This window comes from Euleptes europaea, chromosome 1 (genome assembly GCF_029931775.1).
Source record: "Euleptes europaea isolate rEulEur1 chromosome 1, rEulEur1.hap1, whole genome shotgun sequence".
Taxonomy (NCBI): Eukaryota; Metazoa; Chordata; class Lepidosauria; order Squamata; family Sphaerodactylidae; genus Euleptes; species Euleptes europaea.
In genome coordinates this window covers 172,463,551-172,476,802 of record NC_079312.1, presented here as the reverse complement: position 1 = coordinate 172,476,802, position 13,252 = coordinate 172,463,551, and the positions used below count along the sequence as shown (strand labels likewise).

Genomic DNA, 13,252 nt, shown 5'->3' with positions numbered 1-13,252 from the left:
GGTAACGGCTGGCAATTAAGGGGGCTGCCCACCGCCTCTCAGCTGGCTGGCTGGCGGATGCAGGCCAGTTGAAGGGGAACGATTAACGGCACTTCTGGGTTCGCAGCAGAAGCGTCGGGGACGCTGTAGCACATCCCTCCAAGAACTCAATGGTTTTCCATAGAGTTCTTGAAGTGGCAGGGACGCTCTAGTGCAATCCTCCCAGGTTTGCTGCGGAAGTGACATTATTACATCAGCCCCACCACAACGAAGCGAGGGGTGACCTGGCAACCCTACCCTTGAGCCTTGTGACACACGGGAGCCTTTGTAAAATGAAAAAAAGGAACAAGGTAGTGAAACAGCTTACAGGACAGAGAGCAACAACAGAAGATGCCGGCCTACCCTGAACCATCCTCCCATGACACTGTCACAAAAACATTTTTTAAAACTTCTCATTCGCAAGAAGCGGGGACTCTCCGGAGGCAGGTGTATAGGCCTTCTGACTGGAACATCTCATGGGCCTTAGCAACAGCCCCCATTGCCGAACATCTCTTGAGAAGCATACGTTATGTAGAGGAAGCCGTCTTCGTCTTTGCTGTCGTTGTAGATCTCCATCATGGTGAGGCTCAGACTGGGCAGGCTCTTGTTGTTCACCAGGAGGTAGAAGGTCTGGGTGGCCGACAGGCAGAGGCGGGTTCTGGGGAAGGGAAAGACCACCAGCAATGGATAGGGCTGCCAACCTCCAGGTAGTCAAGCCAAGAAACAGCACAAAATACTTACAACTAAAAATGCTGTGTAATAACAACTGAACTACGCTTTATATGAGTAACCAAACGTTTGAGAAAAAATGACAAATGTAATACAAAAACAACGTGTACAAGAGTCTACAATGCTTTAATAGTTTTTCAGAATAATATTAAATAATATTAAAGCTGCCATAATTTATGGTTCCTAAGGAAACATGCTAGCAGCCCCATGGCGCAGAGTGGTAAGCTGCAGTACTGCAGTCCAAGCTCTGCTCACGACCTGAGTTCGATCCCAACGGAAGTTGTTTTCAGGTAGCCGGCTCAAGGTTGACTCAGCCTTCCATCCTTCCGAGGTCGGTAAAATGAGTACTCAGCTTGCTGGGGGTAAAGGGAAGATGACAGGGGAAGGCACTGGCAAACCACCCCGTAAACAAAGACAAAGTCTGCCTAGGAAACGTCAGGATGTGACGTCACCCCATGGGTCAGGAATGACCCGGTGCTTGCACAGGGGACCTTTACCTTTAAGGAAACATGCTAGTGTATGGAGAACCTTTGTGTTCCACTCAGCAGGTGAACTTGCCACGGTGCAGTCCTTGTTGAATCCTGATGAAGAACCTATTGGAACAGGTGAATACCGGATCCCTGTCCTTGTGAAGGGTTCACAGGAATCACGTTCATCCACTGGATGTTTACTGAACCACATATGAAGGTCCAGCAATTACAGAAAATAGCTCTGGGGATAATGTGATCAGCTGGATTGAACTATTCCCAAGAGAACAGATTGATGTTGTCTGGACTTTAATGTTATTCTGAAAAACTATGAAAGCATTGCAGACTGTTGTACACATTGTTGTTTATGTATTACATTTGTCATTTTTCTCAAAGAAACATTTGGTAACGCATATGAAGTGTAGTTCAGTTGTTATTACACAGCATTTTTAGTTGTATTTCGTGCCTCAACTGCTGTTTCTTGGCTTCCCATTACAGCAGGCTAATAGTTTTGCGTACAACCTCCAGGTAGTAGCTGGAGATCTCCTGCTATTGCAACTGATCTCCAGCCGATAGAGATCAGCTCTCCTGGAGAAAAGGGCCGCTTTGGCAATTGGACTCTATGGCATTGAAGCCCCTCCCCTCCTCAAACCCAGACCTCCTCAGGCTCCGCCCCAAAAAACCTCCCGCCGGTGGCGAAGAGGGACCTGGCAACCCTAACTCTTCTGGTGCAATGCCATGTTGAGTTGCGGTCATCACTGTGTGCCACGCTCAACAGGGCCAAAGGACTGTGGTGTGCAAGAATGGCATCCTACCTGAGAGTGTGCATGAACTGAGACATCGTTAGGTCCTGAGAGACCAGGAACTTGGTCCTGTCCAGTAGGGGGAGCTCTTTCTCCTTGTGGTAGCGCTCCACCACCACCTGTAAGCAGTTAAAACAGACACTGGTCAAGGGAACTTCGATAGATGCAGCTGCTGAAGAACCTGGTCCTGCCCTTGTAAGCCTATACCAGGGAGCCATAAGCAATCTACTGGTTCGTAAAACAGCCTCAGTAGCCCTGACTAGCCCAATATCATCTGAGCTCAGAAGCTAAGCAGGGTCAGCCATGGTTACATACTTGCACCAAGGAAGGCCAGGGTTGCTATGCAGAGGAAAGCAATGGCAAGCCACCCTCTGCTCCTCTCTTGCTTCAAAATCCCATGGTCCTGGGGCCACCAGGACTCAGCTGCAACTTGACGACGCACAGGTACTAGCTGGAAGATCTCCTGCTATTACAACTGATCTCCAGCTGATAGAGGTCAGTTTCCCTGGAGAAAATGGCCACTCTGGCCATTGGACTCTATGGCATTGAAATCCCTCCCCTCTCCAATTCCTGCCCTCCTCAGGCTCCACCCCAAAAACCTGCTGCCAGTGGCAAAGAGGGACCTGGCAACCCTAACGACAAACAACTATTATTTATGAGTCCTTCAAAAAGAAGAGGGCATGAATGCAATAATAGATAAAAGCCAGTAGGAAGCAAGCCTGAAGCCTTGCCCCTTGGTAGAGGCACTTTCAGAGAATCTGAGTTTGGCAAAACAGGATCTGGTTCACTTCCAAAAAAAGCTTTGTAAGGTTTTAAGATAGATGGGATAACTGTAGAAGGTATAAAAACAACTCAAGGAAGTTCAGAGAGAGTGCTGAATTACAACTACCGTAATAATGAAGCTCAAGGCAATTCATTCTCCTGGATTGAATAGAGACCTGTGATTCATGTCTCACTACCAATGCTGATTTCTCCACACCTACTCTCCCTCTGCACCCTGACCTGGATGGCCCAGGCTAGCCTGATCTCATCAGATCTCAGAAGCTAAGCAGGGTCATCCCTGGTTAGCATTTGGATTGGAGACCACCAAGGAATACTAGGGTTGCTGTGCAGAGGAAGGCCCTGGCAAACCACCTCTGTTAGTCTCGTGCCATGAAAACCCCAAAAGGGGTCGCCATAAGTCAGCTGCGACTTGATGGCACTTTACACACACACACACACTATTCCTCTGTATATCACATCTCATCCAATCATGCCTGCTTATGTCATTTTCCTGCTATTAACATTTACATGCTATAGCCATTGGGTGTGTGAATTCACTCTTCTCTACTTAAGGATAGATGGACTCACATTCTAGCTGTATCTGAAGAAGTGAGCTGTGGCTCACGAAAGCTCATACCCTGCCGGAAATTATGTTAGTCTTTAAGGTGCTACTGGACTCTTGCTCTTTTCTACTGCTACACACAGACTCACGCGGCTACCAATCCTGATCTATCTTCAAGGAAGAATAATAGTTGCTTTTTCTATGCTGACTTTCTCTACCACTTAAGGGAGAATCCAACCTGCTTACAATCTCCTTCCCTCCCCCTCCCCAAAACAGACACCCTGTGAGGTAGGTGGGACTGAGAGAGCTCTAAGAGCTGTAACCAGCCCAAGGTCCCCCAGCTGGTTTCCTGTGGAGGAGTGGGGAAACCAACTCAGTTCTCCAGATTAAAGTCCAGATTAAAGTGGCCATTGCTCACTGATAGTGGCCAATATGTTGGGCACCCAAGGTTGGGTACCCACCAACTTTCAGATTTTAAAGGTTGGGTTCCCCCCCCCCCGTTTTTTGTTTATTGATTAAGGTGGCCAAGATGCCTGGAGAAATGTGTCCTGACCCTTTAACAGGGGCTTCATGTGTGGAAATGCACAGCTGAAGCTTTTCAGAACATGGAGCTAATAGCATCAGCTGGTCACCATCCCTTCAGCATCTCTTAAAGGGACAGGGCATTTTCGCTCTCTTTCTCTGGGCAGTTGGGCAACCAATGGAAGAGTACTTGCTTTGCGTGCAGGAGGTCCCAGGTTCTGTCTCCACCATCAACTGCTAAAAAGTCATCAGGTATTAGGAGAGCTCGTGGCTGGAGATTGGCAAGCAGCAATTCACACTCCAGTCCAGTAGCACCTTGTCATATCTTAGTGATAGGGTTGCCAGCTCCAGGTTGGGAAGTCCCTGGAGGTTTTGAGGGTGGAGCCTGGGGAGGGCAGGGTTGCCAACCTCCAGGTAGTAGCTGGAGATCTCCTGATATTACAACTGACCTCCAGCCAATAGAGATAGGTTCACCTGGAGAAAATGGCTGGTTTGGCCATTGGACTCTATGGCATTGAAGTTCCTCCCCTCTCCAAACCCCTCAGGCTCCACCCCAAAATCTCCCACTGGTGGCAAAGAGGGAGCTGGCAACCCTAGGGGAGGGTGGGGATTTGGGGAGGGGAAGGACTTCAGCCAGGTATAATGCCATACAGTCCACCTTCCAAAGCAGCCATTTTCTCCAAGGGGAACTGGATCTCTGTCACCTGGACATCAGTGGTCATCCCAGGAGATCTTCAGCCACCCCCTGGATGTTTGAAACCCTTCTTGGTGACATCACAATCCTTACCCCCAAGTAAATGGTGGTTGTTAAGAAACCCTGCTGGGCAGGGGAAGCGGATGGCTGGTTTCCTGGTAGCAGCTAACACTTATTTAGCCCTTTCTATGTGAAGTGCCCTGACCTGGATGGCCCAGGCTAGCCTGATCTCGTCAGATCTCAGAAGCTAAGCAGGGTCAGCCCTAGTTAGTATTTGGATGGGAAACCACCAAGGAATACCAGGGTTGCTGTGCAGAGGAAGGCCCTGGCAAACCACCTCTGTTAGCCTCTTGCCATGAAAACCCCCCAAAGGGACCATCAAACATCAGATAAACCAACGAGTTTCGAACAATTGGTGGTGAAATCACAAGATCACTTACAAAAATTTACAAGCTGTTGTTAGACATGGAGACAGCTGAGGAACAAGTCAAGACATGTATGATAAAATGGATGCAGAACTTTGGGGAAATGATTCCAATGTTTGAATGGGAGAAAATATGGAAAACTGGAATAAAATTTTCAAGATCCCAGGACGTTCGAGAAAATTGGTACAAAATGTTCTACACATGGTATTTTGCACCTAAAGACTTACAAAAAATGTACAAATCTAATCAAGCAAATTGTTGGAAGTGTTCAGAGACCGAAGGGACTTTTTATCATCAATGGTGGACTTGTAAAAAGGCCCAGAGATATTGGAAGCAAATTCACAAAGAGATTATGGCCATACTCCAGGTGGAATTTGATTTAAATCCCAAATTCATGATTCTAGGGATGATCCCAACTCAACTCCAAGCTATTCAGAAGGAAGTTTTTCAGTATGCGGTTACTGCAGTGAGGGTTTTATATGCAAGATATTGGAAAAATAAAGAGACACCTAAACTAACGGAATGGATTACAAAAATGATGAAATTCGCTGCAATGGCAAGGCTTACTAATCAATTACAAGGAAAACAGAATGAAGAGCGCCAACAGAAATGGCAACCGTTTTATGTTATGTATGGTTGATAGTGTTTTCATTTCAGACTTGATTATAATATTATCATGAAAAGTACCGACTTTGAGTTATAGTTAAGTGTAGAAGAGCAGTAAAAGATATAAAGTAGTATAACTTGATGAGCCTTAGATGGTCAATAGTTTATAAAAAAGAAATACTTGATTTAAATGAAAAACGTTATGCTGTAATTTAGTACGGTTTATAAGAAGGAAACACCTGACTTAAATGTAAAGTTTAGTTCCAAACTGTAGAAGGGTTACAAGGTATGCAAACTATGTAATATTACTCCTTACTGTTTTTCCCTTCTCTCTGGGTTGGGAGATTTTGGGGGGTGGAGACTGAGGAAGGTGGGGTTTGGAGAGGAGAAGGACTTCAATGCCATAAAGTCCAATTGCCAAAGTGGCCATTTTCTCCAGGGGAACTGATCTGTTGCCTGGAGATCAGTTGTAATAGTGGGAGATCTCCAGCCACCACCTGGAGGTTGGCTACCCTTGTGTAACTGTTTTAGGACTGCACTGGTAGAAGAGCCAGTGTGGTTCAACAGGCAATATCTTGGTTTTCTTAAACCAGGTCAAGAAGAAGCAGAAGAAGCAAAGTTGGTTTTTATATGCCGACTTTCTCTACCGCTTAAGGAAGAATCAAACCAACTTACAAGCACCTTGCTCTCCCCACAACATACACCCTGTGGGGCTGAGAGTGTGTGACTAGCCCAAGGCCACCAAGTTGGCTTCATGTGTAGGAGTAGGGAAACAAATCCAGTTCACCAGATTAGAGTCCGCTGCTCATGTGGAGGAGTGGGGAATCAAACCCGCTTCTCCAGATCAGAGTCTGTTTCTCCAAACCACCACACCACACTGGCTCTCCACCAATCAGCCATTAAGCATACAGGGTGGGTTGGGTGGACCACTAATTCTCAGCCTAGGTTTGCCAGGTCCCTCTTTGCAACCGGCGGGAGATTTTGGGGGTGGAGCCTGAAGAGGGCGGGGTTTGGGGAGGGGAGGAACTGCAGTGCCATAGAGTTCAATTGCCAAAGTGGCCATTTTTCTCCAGGTGATCAGATCTCTATCGGCTGGAGATCAGTTGAATTAGCAAGAGAGCTGCTGCTACTACCTGGCAGTTGGCAACCCTATCTCAGCCTAACCAGCTTCATAGTGCAAGAATGACACATACACCATCCAGAAAAGACCTTCAGAACGCAATCCTCTCCTATCCTCCTTCAATCAGCTGTGCTATCGACCAGCTCTATTGGTGTGCTATCTAGATACCAAGATACATACGTTTGATCTTCAAACAAAGAACAATAGAAGAGCCATATCAGTTACAGAGCCTTACCGGGATCTTGCTTGGATACCTTCCCCGAATTTCGCCCACTTCACGTGTTCGATTGGCTGAAAGAGAAGCCAGGCTGATATTAGCACACTGAAAAGACCCCCTTTCAACCTCTGATGGTGGTGGTGAGCAGAGAGCGACCTCCTCTTGAAGCTGGGACATAAGACTTCAGCATTCCCAAAATGCTAGCCCACGGAATCACTGAGCACAACCCAAAAAGTTTTGTAAGAAGGGGTCACAGTGGGGAGAGGACCTGAAGGGCCACAAAGAGGGCTGCTTGTTGTTTGGGGCACAAGATTCCTGGAGTTGCTGAAAGCAGGGGATCAGCAGAAATTCAGCTGGGAGAGGAAGAAGAAGAAGAGTTGGTTTTTATATGCTGACTTTCTCTACCACTTAAAGGAGACTCAAACCAGCTTACAATCACCTTCCCTTTCCCTCCCCACAACAGACACCCTGTGAGGTAGGTGGGGCTGAGAGAGTGTGACTTGCCCAAGGTCACCCAGCTGGCTTCATGTGGAGGAGTGGGGAGTCAAACCCGGTTCTCCAGATCATACTCCACCTCTCCAAACCACCGCTCTTAACCTCTACACCACACTGGCTCTCTGTATTGAGAGCTTTCTCAATACAGAAGCCATCCCTCTGAAAGTCACATTATCAGTTGCAAAAAGAAACCCAGATTTTTGACACACCCTTTCTCTCTCTACAGGGGATTTAGTGGTCTCTGGGAGGACTCCCCTCCCTTTAGGTGGCAAATATGTAATCCAAACGGAAAGCTACAGCCTGTTTTTGCCCCCCCCCCCAGCCAAAGGACTAGAATGTCACCATGAAGACCACACCCAAACAGCAAGTCTAGGGTTGCCAACTCCAGGCTGGGAAACTCATGGCAATTCGGGGGGACAGTCTAGGGAATGACCTCAGCGGTAGGGTGGCCAGCCTCCAGGTGGTGGCTGCAGATCTTCTGGGATTGCAACTGATCTCCAGGCAACAGGTATCAGTTCACCTGGAGAAAATGGCCACTTTGGAAGGTGGCCTCCATGGCATTAAACCCCATTAAAGGCCCTCCCCTGAAACCCATCCTCCTCTGCCTCCACCCCCCCCCAAATCTCCAGGTACTTCCCTACCCAGAGCTGGCAGCCTTGCAGCAAATTATAATGCCATAAAAGTCCACCCTCCAAAGCAGGCGTTTCCCCCAGGGAAACGGATCTCTGTGACCAGGAGATCGGTTATAATTCTGGGAGACTTCCCGGTCCCTGCTGGAGACCCTACCAACACTGAAGGCTTTTAAGCTTGCCGCCGTCCATGTTTCCACCACCCTAGGGTTCCCAACCTCAAGGCGAGGCCTGGGGGCCTTCCAGAACTAGAATGGATCAACAGCTATCAGTTTCCCTGGGGGGGAAATGCCTGCTTTGGACGGTGGACTCCATGTCGTTTTACCCCCCTGTCCTGCCATTTCCCCAAGCCCTGCCCTCCCCAGGCCCCACCCTCAATGCTGCCAGGTATTTCCCCACCCAGATTTAGCAACCCGACTCCAGCCCCTAAACTCTCAGCCAGGACTTTACCTAAACTTTTCCTCTGCTTGAAGGGGCGGCTGTCGCTGGAGCGTCTCTGCATCTTCGCAAAGGCTGCTCAGGCTTCCTCCCCGGCTTTCTTTACTGCAGACCCCCAAAGGACTGTTCACCTCCTTCAGATCAATTGCTCCCTTTGAACATATAAGGACCACTAGGGTGGAGCCTGCCGGAGAAAGCCCAGGGTGGAAATGAAAGGGCCAAAGGAGGTCATCCTGCACACACTTAGCAGGGTGCAAACACCATAGGACGCTCGCTTCCAAGGAGACTTGCATGGGATTGCAGGGTCAAACGTGTCGGGATGTTGCAGCCTTGCATTGGAACAGTGACCCTTGAGTCTGCTGGAGGGGGAGAGCAAAGCATTCTGGGGGGTGTTGTTGATATATATAATTTAGTGGTCTTCCTAATGCCTAGACGGAAACTCTTTTGATTTAATTTCAACCCGTTGGTTTTGGTCCAACCTTCTGGGGCAACAGAAAACAACCCAGCACCATCCTCCATATGACAGCCCTTCAAGTACTTGAAGATGGTTATCATATCCCCTCTCAGTCTTCTCCTCTCCAGGCTAAACGTCCCCTGCTCCTTTGACCTTTCCTCACAGGACTTGGTCTCCAGACCCCACACCATCTAGAGGGGATATGATAACCATATATATAAAGATGGTGAGGGGTCTGGAGAGCTATTACCTGGTGGTTAAACCCCAAAACACACAGAAAACCACTCTCATGAAAATAACCCAAATAATGGGAAACAAATTACAAAATACAAAAGTACCATAGATTCAACGTCAAAATTCCAAAGATGGTGTTTCAGCGTATGTTACAGTCATATAAATTAGCAAGGTAAGTATGCACTCAATCATAATTCTTGTGCTAGTATCATTAAACAACTTTTATCTTTTTTTACAGGAACAACATTCTTTGCTTTCAACATGTGTCAGGTCGAAGAGGAAGACGGCCGTTTCTGTCCTTACATCTTCATCAGTTCCTCTTCAATTCCCTGTTGTTAACATGAATTACAGTAATAAAATTCACATCCACCTGACTTATTTGTCTATATGCACAAAACCACCAAATTAATGGAAGTAGGATCTTACATATATTCTCAGTGTTTGACCAATGGCCTGCAGCCTATGGTTTGGTACAGCCTCCTATTAGGTAGGTACTGATCCTAAAAGACCAAGCAAAAATACTTTTTCACATGTTCCATACTAGTCAGTACCCAGAAGTGTCTATTTTGACATTACCTGGTGGTTGGCAACCCTATTTATAGCTTTTGCATGTGTCCCCAAATCAATACAAAGAAAATTGGCAGAAGGTAGACGACAGAGAGTGAGTGAGAGAAAGAGAGAGAGAGAGAGAGAAAGAGAGAGGATTCATTTCCACAGCAACAGCACAAGCTTATTAGCAGATTTGATATAAAAAGTTGATTTGGGGATAAAAGATCCAAGAGTCAAAAACTTCGGCGGGGGGGGGGGGGAATGTGTCGCTGTTCGCCCACGCTTCCTCCTAAAGAGAATCTTTGTCTTCCAAATTCATGCCCGGACGAAAGGTGCTCACTCTGATGGAGGCCAAATTCTGAATTCCCCCCCATCAATTTTATTTATCCTATGCGGGGATTAGTTTATTCAGAATAGGAGGCAATAGGGTTGCCAACCTCCAGGTACTAGCTGGAGATCTCCCGCTATTGCAACTGATCTCCATCCGATAGAGATCAGTTCCCCTGGAGAAAATGGCCGCTTTGGCCATTGGACTCTATGGCATTGAAGTCCCTCCCCTCCTCAAACCCCGGCCTCCTCAGGCTCCGCCCCAAATATCTCCAGGTATTTCCCAACCTGGAGCTGGCAACCCTAACTATCTCTCTGCTGCAGTTTTCCATCTGCAGAATGGGTGTAATTAATACAGTGGACAAGGCACTTCCTATTACAGGTGCAGTTACATTATGAAAAAAAAGACATCATAATGAACAAGCAGTCATTATGGTTTCTTCACCCACAGTGTAAGTTCAGCTCCATCTTGGCTTTGCGATTGTCATGACAGCTGTACCGATCAGTCAACTGAATATGCTTGCTCTTCCCTCCGACATCAGATGGGTGCCTGGCTAGCTTTTTATATTTAAAACTCCATATTCTGATCACCTTGCAAAAGGGTTGAAAAAACTGCGCCCTAAATGGAGAGGGTACGGGTTGATGACGTTACAGGTTCTAGCCAATAGGTCCCTCCACTGGTAGAATTCCCCCCTTAATAAGCACTAACCAGGCTGAAAAAGCCACACGACCATTTTTTTGCAGAGCTCTTCTCGGAACGCAAGTACATCTTTTTGTAAAGCAACACAAATCCCGGCGCTGCTCTGCGAATGCTGTGTCACTGTGACAGGGTGCGCAAGAACATCCTTTTGTCCGTATCTTTCATTTGTCATGGACTCCCTAGGTGGCTTTAGATAAGCAGTTATCAGACGCAGGCCCACAATATGGCGATAACACCAGTTTTGCCGGGCAGGTTGTAAAGATGGATATGATAATGTAAGGTCATCATATATTAATGTATTGGAAGCATCTGCAGAATTCTACAAGCAGAATCGGTACTCTGTGGCACGTACGCCTTATCCACCTTCAACCTTGGACCTAAACTTTCCATTACTTAAGAAAGCACGCCAGCTATTTGAAAACTTAGGGGGTAGGTAGAAAGTGCGATCAAGTCACGGTTGATTTATGGTGACCTGATAGGGTTTTGAAGAAGAAGAAGAAGGAGAAGGAGAAGGAGAAGAAAGAGGAGAAGGAGGAGGAGGAGGAGAAGGAGAAGAAGAAGGAGAAGAAGGAGGAGGAGGAGGAGGAGGAGGAGAGTTGGTTTTTATATGCCACCTTTCTCTACATTTTTAAGGAGACTCAAACAGACTTACGATTGCCTTGCCTTCCTCTCCCCACAACAGACACCTTGTGAGGTAGGTGGGGCTGAGAGAGTTCGGAGAGAACTGCGACTGGCCCAAGGTCACCCAGCAGGCTTCATGTGGAAGAGTGGGGAAACCAACCTTGTTCACCAGATTAGAGTCCGCCGCTCATGTGGAGGAGTGGGGAATCAAACCCGGTTCAACAGATTAGAGTCCGCTGCTCTTAACCACTTCACCACGCTGGCTCTCAGTGAGAGGCTCAGAGGTGGTTTGCCATTGCCTGCCTCTGCGTAGTGACCTTGCTGTTCCTTAGTGGTCCCCCAACCAAATACTAAGCAGGGCCTGACAAGATCAGGGTAGCCTGGCCTATCCAGGTCAGGGAATTTGAAAACATAAAGAGTACCAAAACATAGGAGTGTTTTCCATATTGTAACCTTTTGCCATCAGCAATACTGGAGGATAGGGTTGCCAACCTCCAGGTAGTAGCTGGAGGTCTCCTGCTGTTACAACTGCTCTTCAGCCGACAGAGATCAGTTCAGCTGGAGAAAATGGCCGCTTTGGCCATTGGATTCTATGGCATTGAAGTCCCTTCCCTCCTCAAGCCCTGCCCTCCTCAGGCTCCACCTCCAAAACCTCCCGCTGGTGGCAAAGAGGGACCTGGCAACCCTATCCTAGAACCAAAGAAAACTGGTCAGGGTCTGCATTAGAGGGCTGGAGCTAAGCTGTTATCAAACTCTGGTCTACGGCCGCTTTCACACAGATGGGATAAAACACTTTCAATGCACTGGAGGTTCCTGTTTAAAACCCAGTTGCCAATGACTGCTGAAGTGCGTCAAAAGTGCATTGCCCAAAATGTATGAGAGCAGCATTAATGACATACTGTGTGTAAGTTAATGTGAGATGTTAATAGGTTAATGTATAGGAAGCATTTGCATAATTCTGCAGCACTTTAGGAAGGAAGCGGTGCTTTTAAATAACAGATATGAATAAATTGATAAAAAATCGAAATCCTTTGCCCTTTAATTGATGGAGTGATAAATTTATGTAAATCCATTGATTTTATAAATGCATCAAAGGTGCCTTTCAACGACCCTCAAGAAAGCAGGAATGTTCTCTTTGGTCTTTCACTTTAGTAAACAAATATGACTGATCCAAAAGGCTTCTCAAACCATCAAGTTCCAGTACTGTAGATAGTACTGCCCAATACGAGTTCGGAGATTCCTATTTGGGGATTGAGGGATACCTCAGTGGGGTATAATGTCATAGAGTCCACCTTCCAAAGCAGCCATTTTCTCCCGGGGATCTGATCTCCGTCATCTGGAGAGTAGCTGCAATTCCAGAAGATCTCCAGGTCCCACCTGGAGGTTGGGAAACCTAACTGTAGATGATCTATGCCTAATACAGATTTCAGCCGGGCAGTATCTAGTTCCATATGGTCCTTATAGTTATGAGAAAACTTTCATGTTCAAAGGTTCGGTTTGCCAGCCTCCAGGTGGTGGCTGGAGATCTCCCACTATTACAATACATCTCCAGGCAACAGAGATCAGTTCCCCTGGAGAAAATGGCTGCTTTGGCAATTGGACTCTATGGCACTGAAATTGCCTTCCCCTCTCTAAACCCTGCCCTCCTCAGACTCCACCCCCATAATCTTTCCAACCCAGAGTTAGCAACCCAGTGTGTGTGTGTGTGTGTGTGTGTGAGTGGAGGATAATGTGGAAAGAAAAAAGCTGGCAAATTCCTGGAGATTTTGGGGGCAGAGCCTGAGGAGGGCGGGGTTTGGGGAGGGAAGGGACTTCAATGTCATAGAGTCCAACTGCCAAAGTTGTGGCCATTTTCTCCAGCTGAACTGATCTCTATCAGC

The 13,252-nt window shown here is 47.2% G+C and overlaps 1 protein-coding gene across 1 annotated transcript; it reads right to left on the bottom strand.

Annotated features, from left to right (window-relative positions):
• Positions 1-501: 501 nt before the first annotated feature.
• On the bottom strand, positions 502-8,551 carry LOC130477544 (microtubule-associated proteins 1A/1B light chain 3C-like). Its single transcript, XM_056849551.1, has 4 exons — positions 8,500-8,551; positions 6,944-6,999; positions 2,030-2,136; positions 502-676 (listed from the first exon to the last, which is right to left on the bottom strand). The coding sequence occupies exons 1-4, from the start codon at positions 8,549-8,551 to the stop codon at positions 502-504; spliced, it is 390 nt and encodes a 129-aa protein (XP_056705529.1).
• Positions 8,552-13,252: the final 4,701 nt, after the last annotated feature.